General features: G+C 46.4%; 1 protein-coding gene across 1 annotated transcript in view; it reads left to right on the forward strand.

Annotated features, from left to right (window-relative positions):
- The window catches only part of hectd1 (HECT domain containing 1), a 58,588-nt gene that overhangs the window by 9,860 nt on the left and 38,776 nt on the right, over positions 1 to 9,952 (forward strand). The window contains exons 3-10 of the mRNA XM_034079723.1: positions 1,341 to 1,490; positions 2,074 to 2,308; positions 5,604 to 5,831; positions 6,171 to 6,452; positions 7,088 to 7,358; positions 8,186 to 8,262; positions 9,158 to 9,256; positions 9,373 to 9,491. Of these exons, the coding sequence (XP_033935614.1) occupies positions 1,351 to 1,490; positions 2,074 to 2,308; positions 5,604 to 5,831; positions 6,171 to 6,452; positions 7,088 to 7,358; positions 8,186 to 8,262; positions 9,158 to 9,256; positions 9,373 to 9,491 (1,451 nt within the window). The 5' untranslated portion in view covers positions 1,341 to 1,350. The remainder of the gene's footprint in view (positions 1 to 1,340; positions 1,491 to 2,073; positions 2,309 to 5,603; positions 5,832 to 6,170; positions 6,453 to 7,087; positions 7,359 to 8,185; positions 8,263 to 9,157; positions 9,257 to 9,372; positions 9,492 to 9,952) is intronic.

Consider the following 9,952-nt stretch of genomic DNA (forward strand, 5'->3'; position numbering starts at 1 on the left):
GCGTGTCTTATATACAAGCTAACATGTTGGCTAGGAAATTCTCTTGGTGTTCAGATAAGGTTAAAGGTGGGGTAGGTAAGTTTCAGAAACCGGCTCAAGATACACTTGTTGTTGTATTCCATGGAATGCTCTTAACATCCCGATAGCAATGAATATCTGAAGTGCTTTGACAACAAATCCATAAAAAAATGTCATCTGTAGAAGCCGTGATACTGTTTTTAAATGTAATACTGTAAAAAGTACAACGATGGATGGCCTACCTGCCTGTCAGCCTTCCATCGGGGCACAGACTTATCTCGTGCCCTCATTGGTCATGTGCGCGTTACTGTGTGTTGGGGGAGGGGCTCTGTGAGGAAGTGGCAGATTTTCTCCGGTTGTGTATTTTCAAATTCTAGCGATCTCGAGCCGGTTTCTCAAACTTACCTACCCCACCTTTAAGTTGAACCTCTTGAGAGCGTATTGCACTCCTCTCTCTACTGCCCCCTTGTGGTCAAGTATAAGAAGGCGAGCCTCCGGAAGCTCCAGGTTGCATATACTGACTGTTTGCGTATACTGCTTAGAAAACCAAGGTGGTGCAGTGCAAGTGAAATGTTCTGTAACGCACGAGTCGACACGTTCCACGCTCTCTTGAGAAATCTGTTCATCTGTCGATCGAATGTTTCTCATAACTCGGTCATTACGCTGCTTTCAAATCCGTGTCTCGGTGCTGTACGATACCAGGCACCTCTGTGGAAACATTGGTATGACTGCCTTTTTTAATTTATATTTGAGTGTTGTATGTTTTGTAATAATGGACTAAGAGTCTCTTATGATGATGATGATGATGATGATGATGATGATGATGATGATGATGATGATGATGATGATGATGATGATGATGATGATGAATCAAGGAAGTAATTGATAGACATTTGATCGGAAAGGGATTTCCCCGTGCTTGGCCTTAATATTTGTTCCTGGTAATTCGATTGGAAATGTAAATTGAGGAAACTGTTCACTCGCCTCAGGTTAAAGGAAATGATTGATGGACTTTTCAGTAGCATTGATATATTAGAAAATACCATTCAGGATAGGACGGCAATTTGTTTAACACTTTATTTTTGAAAGTTTTCATAAGAGAGAAAAATCATGCAGAATGTCATTGAGCAGTCAAATACATACTGCAGATGCAACAGTGCACATTTCAACCAGACTGCCAAAAATCATGTATCAAACATACCCCCCCCCCCAGCGTGAAAGAAAACAACACGGTTTATCTAAACTGAGTAAATGAGACGAGTATACACGTTCTCATAATAGACAAAGGGCACTTCATTGACTGACTTTTTGTGTCCCTGCAGGCTAGCCATCATGGCGGACGTGGACCCGGACACCCTGCTGGAGTGGCTGCAGATGGGCCAGGGCGATGAGCGGGACATGCAGCTCATCGCTCTGGAGCAGCTCTGCATGCTGCTGCTCATGTCTGACAACGTGGACCGCTGCTTCGAGACGTGAGTGTTTTGAGCTTAAAGGTCCATACGTCTCCGTAAGGACAGGTTCCTCGAACACAACACGAGCGTAGCGTGTCTTCACGTGGTTATGTCTCATCTGAAAGGAGTGCTGACGGAGAGCCGGGAGGAGCCGTACACACCGCGGTGTTTGCGTGGCTGTGTCTTTAGTTGTAGGCACAGTGGCGATCTGTTGTTATTAGCATCTGGTTAGCTAGCTATGCTAACGAATTTAAAGAGCTGTTCTACAACCAGGTGGAAGAGAGCTCTCCTGAGAGGCTCAAATAACCTCAGCTCAGTGAGGTTCAGGCACACCTTGATATGATCATTATAGTTATTAATGAGACTAAATGAAAAACAGGTATAAAATACTATATGACGGTAACAAAAAAGTTGTTACAAATAACAAGAATACAGTTTAAAAGGGGATTTGTAAAATATCCAAAAAGAGGAATCTGTTCACGGTACTATTTCACAGTTTTGTTTTATGTCTTAGAAATAGTTATGTTGCATTATTGTTGTAGCCTTGGACTTAAGCATTTGAACTTATACTTGACCCTCCCCTCTCTCTCTCCTCTCCTCCCAGCTGTCCTCCTCGCACGTTCCTCCCGGCGCTCTGTAAGATCTTCCTGGATGAGAGCGCTCCGGATAACGTGCTGGAGGTCACGGCCAGAGCCATCACCTACTACCTGGACGTGTCTGCGGAGTGCACCCGGAGGATTGTGGGAGTGGACGGAGCCATCAAGGCGCTGTGCAACCGGCTGGTGGTGGTGGAGCTGAACAACAGGACCAGCAGAGACCTGGCCGAGCAGTGTGTGAAGGTAGGAGCCTGGGGGGGGGGGGGGGGTTGTTTTACTGTAGATTGTGACTGAACTGAAAGGGCTATCTGTTAGCCTGAAGTCACAAACTGTTGCTCTGGTCTTCCTGCTTTAGGGGGATCTGTAAGCTATCGTAATAATTTAGTAAGGGGGTCCGAATCTTTGTAAACTTCTGCACCGGCTCTTTTAGAGTGTACCAAATGTAAGGAAGTGCATAGTGTCTCTTATCCATCTAGTAAAATGAGGAGGTGCTTGCTCAAATATATAAAATATTCTTGCAATATTATTCGCCCTGAAAAATACAACTGTACACTTTCTGAATTCAGGTTTCTCCCTTTATCCGAACTAAGACTATTACCCCATGGCAAAATAACTTCATTCAAACATCAAAATAAATGTTCCTGGTTAGTCTTCCCACTTGTCCACCAATCACCAACTCTGTTTAAGTCAAAGTAACCCTTACGGCCCGTCTACACTACAGGCATCGAAAAATGCTTTCAGCGCTTCGCCCATTCATTTGAATGGGGTGACGTAGAAGATTTTTAAACTTCGCCGAACTGCATTGTGGGGAGCGGAGCATGGCTTTGCATCACGAGTATCTATCGGCATCAAAAGTTGAACAATGTTCAACTTTTGAGGCTCGATGCTTGATCAGCCAATCAAATCCCGCGTATGCAAATCTGCCAGTACAAGCGCTAGTCAATCAAACCGCGTGTATGCTGGGAGAGAGTACGCAGGTCATTTCCTCATATTCAAAAATGTTTAGCGGTAGTGAATCACCTGGTGCTGTTTGATCAGTCTCTCTTCACCTCCCGGGATACAAACCGGAGGAGCGAGGCATGGAGGGAGGTGGCAGAGGCAGTGGGTGAAACTGGTAGGTTTTCGCCTGTTTGTGGATTTTATATCCAGTTTACTTCGTTTTAACATTGCTATTGCTTTGTATGCCGGGGGCGGGAGATTCCTGATTGGTTGTTGCTCGCCTTGGGTGCGAGAAATCGCCAAGCCTCAGACACGCCCAGCTTCAAGATTTTTTTATGCCTGTAGTGTAGACGGGCCGTTAATTCACAGAGGTGTCTGTCAACATTTTGCGCTATGCCCGAAGTTCATGCTCTTTTTTGGAGGCAGACCCTTATTTGAAAACGAAATGCCGATAAATCCCCTGAAATTAAGAACCTGCTGACAGTCGATATATTCGTGCTGACATGATTTTGGTCTGAGGTGAGACTCTGCAGCTCGGCCTGATGATGAGAAGGCTCAGTGGAAAAGAGCCAGACGGCGTTTCTGCCTCTTCGGTGTTTTTACCTCGTTAACTCGTCCTTCAGGCTGCAGTGATGTCATCGGCAGCAGCAGCGTGTTTTTGTTCCAGTGAAATCTCATCAAAGAGCATCTGTTTGGCTTATTTGTCTGCAGTGCTCCTCTGGTGTAATCCTGAGGTTAACTCAGGCTGAGAATAACAACTGACCAGAGATCAGCCTGTTGCCGTGTTTGTGTGTTTGTCTTGAGACGAGTCATACCGCAAGCAGGAGACTCACGACCATGTGTTAGCAGAAGTTTATTAATACACATCACGGGACAGTAGGTGTCTTTATTCAGGCCTCAGTTTCGCTGCAGTGATTTGCTGAAAGCTGCCGTTGATCTCGAGTTATTTAATGTTTTCACGTTAAACAGCTGTGCAAGAACTCCTCCGATCACCTCAGGAACATCGCCAAACTCCGCCCCACACACACACTCCCTCTGACGCCGATAAGCTCCTCCACGCCTTTGTCTCCTCCAGGCTGGACGACTGCAGTGCACTCCTCTCCTCATCGGGATCCCCAAAGTAATACTAATACATTTGGTTTATATAGCCCACTTTAAAGACAACGTCATCTCAAGTTGCTTCACAAAGCTATAAGGAGAAAACATTAAAATTAAAATATATCTAAAGGAGCATATCGAATAAAATATGGTAATATATGAAAAAGCATCCAGAAGCCCCGGTACATTCAGAACAGCGCTGCAGGGGTCCTGATGAGGGTGCGCAAATACGATCACATCACCCCCATCCTTAAAGCACTGCACTGGCTCCCCGTGGAGCTGAGGATCGAACTCAAGGTCTCCGTCCTCACCCACCAGTGTGTCCATGGAACTGACCCTCCCTACCTCAAGGACCTCCTCACCCCCCATACCGCCTTACGGACCACCCGCTCCAGCAACTCCAACCTCCTCAAACCCCCCAGGACCAAGCTCCGCACTACGGGAGACCGGGCCTTCTGCTCGGCTGCTCCCAGCCTGTGGAACGCTCTCCCCGACCACATGAGAGCACCACAGACTTTTAAAAAAGGCCTCAAAACCCATCTGTTCAATAGAGCCTTTTCCTAGACCTTTTATATCAGGGGGTCCGCGGGGTCTTAGAAAGTATTAAAAGTTGATAAATCAATTTAGCGAAATTAAGGCGATTAAAAAGTATTAAACGGCATTTTCCAAGGTTTAACATTTTGTATCCTATAAGTATCTGAATGGTCCAGAGAGGTTGTGTTCTGCAGTCTGCCTGAATGTAGTCATGGCGTAGGTGTGTAGTGAGATTCTGTAGTTTATTGATGGCATCCCGCCGCTGCTGCGTCTGTAAAGCCGGTGGGTCCTTGGGCAAGACCCTTCACCTGAACTTGCTCCTGTGGGTATTGTCCACAGTTTCTGACCATTGCCATTGCAATGTGTGTATATGTAAAGCGCTTTGAGTCATTGATAATGCGCTATAATAAATATAAGGAATTATTAATTATTATCCCGTTGGGTTTGACGTCATCTGAACAGGACATCGCACGCTCACGGCTTGATAGCGTGCGAAGGTCCGTTTACGCCGGTTGCTAAGCAACATCGTTATGGGGAAATGCAAGTCTGCGTCCAAATGGTTGGAGGATAAGGAGGAAGGACAATCAATCCTGTATATAGTCAATGTGAGGTGAAGTGTGTCGCCAAGGTAACCGGTTAGAACTCCAAGTGGCGATGAGGTCTTAAAATGTATGGAAAGGGTCTTAAAGGGTCTTACATTTGACTTCCTGCGGATACCCTGGATATAACACCTAGCATAACAACCACATGTTTGTAAGGCTTGAAACTGCAAATTCGCATCAGCAGTTCTAATTTAAAACTCATCCTGGAACCACGGACCCAGTTTGACTCTCTTTTTATTGTGTGTGTGTGTGTGTGTGTGTGTGTGTATATATATTCTTGTCATCTGGTTCAGAGACTCGGACAGGCACAGGTCTGTCCTCCTGTCAGACAGCCTTTCATTCTCAGTTCGATCTCTTCTTCGAAGGTGCTGGAGCTGATCTGCACCAGGGAGTCTGGCGCCGTGTTCGAGGCCGGCGGTCTGAACTGTGTGCTGACCTTCATCAGAGACAGCGGACACCTGGTCCACAAAGACACGCTGCACTCCGCCATGTCCGTGGTGTCCCGGCTCTGCAGCAAGATGGAGCCTCAGGACTCGTCTCTGGAGACCTGCGTCGAGTCTCTGTCCAGCCTCCTCAAACACGAAGACCACCAGGTAACCTTCAGATGTGTAATTAGGTGGATCATCCGTTCAACATTAGCATCGCTTCAGTCACATGCTTTTAATGTTTTTAAATGTTTATGCTATGACGTTTATATTTTGTTTTGCTTTGTAAAGCCCTTTCTCGCATTTATTGTGATTTGGGGCTATAATATATTTTAATTTGATTAATATTATATTGGTATTATTATTGTCTTACACCTTCGAAATAAATTAAATCAAATTTCGGAGACAAGTTTGTTTCCCAGCAGCAGCAGCAGCTTTACCAGCAGATCTAATCTCTCTCTCTCTCTCTCTCTCTCTCCCTCTCTCTCTCTCTCTCTCCCCCCCCAGGTGTCAGACGGTGCCCTGCGCTGCTTCGCCTCATTGGCCGACCGGTTTACTCGCCGTGGTGTTGACCCCGCCCCTTTAGCCAAACACGGGCTGACGGTGGAGCTGCTGTCCCGCATGGCGGCCGCCGGCGGCTCCGTGACAGGCCCCGCCTCCTCCTGTAAGCCCGGCCGGACCTCCACAGGCTCCGCCCCCTCGGCCCCAGACGCAAAACTGAGCAACCAGGTGTCGACCATCGTCAGCCTGCTGTCCACGCTGTGCCGGGGCTCACCGCTCGTCACACATGTAGGTCTACCTCCATTAAAAACTAAACGCATGAAGCCAAAAAAGTTATCGTGTTTAATTTGTTTCTTTTAGCTAGAAGGAATTATAATGAAATGTTCAAAGTCTTGTGTGTTTGGAAAAGGCTTAATTGGAACCATTATTTTTTCCAAAGTTAGGATTAGGCTTGATTTAAAATACATTTTCTTTCAACAGGATGACACTAAACATAATCTGCTGTTCTATCTACATCACTCGTGTTAAAAAAAATACGCAATGCGAAACAATCCTGCTATAATATCTGTTTGCTGGTGTCGCCAGAATCAAAACGTACAATACAAATTAATTGGTAGCTTCAAAGATAAAGAAATTGCCATTGATTCCTGTTGCTATAAAGAAATGTTTTTTACAAATGCATTTATAGAAACCGTTCAGATGGTTTGGAAAAGTCTGTAAATATGGTTCACAGTTTTCACTCGTGTAAAATATTTAAAAATGCGATATGAAATATCATATCGCAAATATGTTTTAACTACATTCTTTGCACTTGCATTTATAGAAACCATTCAGATTTGAAAAAGCCTGTAATGTATTTGGTTGAGTCGCTGAGAGAGAAGCGATAGAACAGCTGAAATGCTCCCCTTCCCTCCCGTCTTCAGGACCTGTTGCGTTCGGCGCTGCCCGACTCGATGGAGTCCGCTCTGGGGGGAGACGAGCGCTGCGTGCTGGACACCATGCGGCTGGTGGACCTCCTGCTGGTTCTGCTGTTCGAGGGACGGAAGGCTCTTCCCAAATCCACAGCCGGGTCCACGAGTCGGATCCCCGGCCTGCGGCGCCTCGACAGCTCGGGGGAGAGATCCCACCGACAGCTCATCGACTGTATCCGCAGCAAAGACACCGACGCTTTGATCGACGCTATCGACACCGGAGGTAAGTGGATACGGCTAAGGTCAAACTACGGACGATGTCGACTAAAGATGACATCATTTTTTTAACAGGATTAATGAGGGTAAAAGGACATTTCAAGTTGACCACATCACACCCGTTCTGACTTCGCTCCACTGGCTTCCGGTCCATTTTAAGATGTTATTGTTTGTTTTTAAATCTCTTGATGGGCTGGCCCCAGAGTACATCTCCGACCTCTTGCAGGTGTGCACCCCCTCAAGGGCTTTGAAGTCGGCTGATCAGCTGCTGCTTGTAGTCCCAAAAACAAAGAAAAAGACCAGGGGCGACCGAGCGTTCTCATCGGTAGCCCCCAGGCTCTGGAGCGACCTGCCCCCTCGTGTTAAATTGTCGCCCACTCTTGAAGCTTTTAAGTCCCGCCTAAAGACCCACCTCTTTCCCCTCGCTTACCAGTCAGTCTGAGCTGAGTCATACCTATGGATGCTTTCACTGTCTGTCCACAGCCTTTATGTGCCTTGTATTTATTCTTATGTGTGCTTTTTTTATCTATTCGTGTAATATTATATTTTATTATAATGTTATGTTCATTGTGAAGCACTTTGGCAAACCCTCTGTTTTTAAACTGTGCTATATAAATAAAGTGGATTGGATTTCATGACACAAGAAATGTATTGGCAACAAAATGTGACTGAAATGAGATGGTACCGATTAATACTTCAGCCCCAATCTTTCGAAACACAGAAACACTGACCTTCCTTTTGGTTCGGTCATAATAATAGTACAGATTATTACAAACTGCAGTTGCCGTCTTGTTTCGGCAACAAAAAGTGACTCCCTGCTTCTTTCTATTTCAGCTTTCGAGGTGAACTTCATGGACGATGTTGGACAGACGCTCCTCAACTGGGCTTCAGCTTTTGGAACACAGGAAATGGTAAAAATAAGAACGGACACAGACGCTAAACTCTTTGTTTAAATCCACATTTTGTCAATTGCCTTGGTTCAAAGTGCAATTTAAAAGTAGTACTATAAACGCAGCAGGAAACCGATGGACTGTCCACTCCGAGCAGGGAATGAGTCCTTACCCCAAGTGAAGGAGTTCAAGTATCTCGGGGTCTTGTTCTCGAGTGAGGGAACAATGGAGCGTGAGATGGGCCGGAGCAGCGGGAGCGGTACTGCAGTCGCTTTACCGCACCGTCGTGACGAAAAGGGAGCTGAGCCAGAAGGCAAAGCTCTCTGTCTCCCGGGCCATTTTCGTTCCTACCCTCACCTCGTCATGAAGGATGGGTCATGACCGAAAGAACGAGATCGCGGATACAAGCGGCCGAGATGGGTTTCCTCCGCAGGGTGGCTGGTGTCTCCCTTAGGGATAAGGAGAGAAGTTCGGTCATCAGGGAGGGACTCGGAGTTGAGCCGCTCCTCCTTCCCGTCGAAAGGAGCCAGTTGAGGGCACCTAGTTAGGATGGGAGGAGACCGAGGGGTAGACCTAGGACCAGGTGGAGGGACTATATCTCTTCGCTGGCCTGGGAGCGCCTTGGGACCCCCCAGTCAGAGCTGGTTGATGAGGGGAAAGGAACGATTGGGGCTCTCTGCTGGAGCTGCTACCCCGAGACCCGACCACGGAGAAGCGGAGAAGATGGATGGAGTTCTGTAAACGCCTGAATTTCCCCAAGGCGATAAATAAAGTTCCATCTTATCTTAGTAGTAAAAATGAAAGCGAAACAGGATTGGAGATGATAAAGTCAATCGGCTGTTCGGTTGGATACTTGGAGGGAAATGTAACTGTAATCTCAGTTTGACCGACCACGTGTTTGTTGTCGTTGCTTCAGGTTGAGTTTCTGTGCGAGAGGGGGGCGGACGTCAACAGAGGTCAGAGGTCATCTTCACTACACTACGCTGCCTGTTTCGGACGCCCACAAGTAGCCAAGGTAAAGCCCACGCAGAGACACAGATCCAAGCCGAATGTGTGAAATGGATTCAGTTGGTGAGTTCTCCTCTAATAGCTTTTCTTAATTGGTTTTTAAATGCGTGTTTGTTTGTCTAGACTCTCCTGCGTCACGGAGCGAACCCTGACCTGAGAGACGAGGACGGGAAGACTCCTCTGGACAAAGCCAGGGAGAGAGGACACAGCGAGGTCGTGGCCATACTGCAGTCCCCGGGTGAGTGTGACGAAAGAAAGAAGTTACGAAGTACATTTACTCAAGTACTGTACTCGAGTACAATGAGGAGGTATTCGCTTCTCAAGCCACTTTATACTTCTACTCAATTAACTACGTAAGTCACACTTGAAAGCAGAATTAAGAGTACTTTTACTTTGCGAAATACTACCATATTACATTGTTAATTAATCAATACTACTATTACTACAACTGCATCGATAAGGGATTTGACAGTATTTATGTAGTATTCTATTGAACCCCCGACAGTATGTTTTTAAGCACTTAATTTCCCTGTTTGAGAGGGACAGCTTAACGACCACGCACTGGCATTGTTTTCATCTCTCTGGACACAACATGTTTAAGCGGCTGAAATATAATCTGTCTGCGTCGACTCTATTCTGCTGTGTGAGGGAAAGCCTGCTCGCTCAGCAGCAGTGAGGTAACTCTAACCTGTGTGTGTGTGTG

Source organism: Pseudochaenichthys georgianus, unplaced genomic scaffold (assembly GCF_902827115.2).
Source record: "Pseudochaenichthys georgianus unplaced genomic scaffold, fPseGeo1.2 scaffold_704_arrow_ctg1, whole genome shotgun sequence".
In the NCBI taxonomy this organism is placed as follows: domain Eukaryota; kingdom Metazoa; phylum Chordata; class Actinopteri; order Perciformes; family Channichthyidae; genus Pseudochaenichthys; species Pseudochaenichthys georgianus.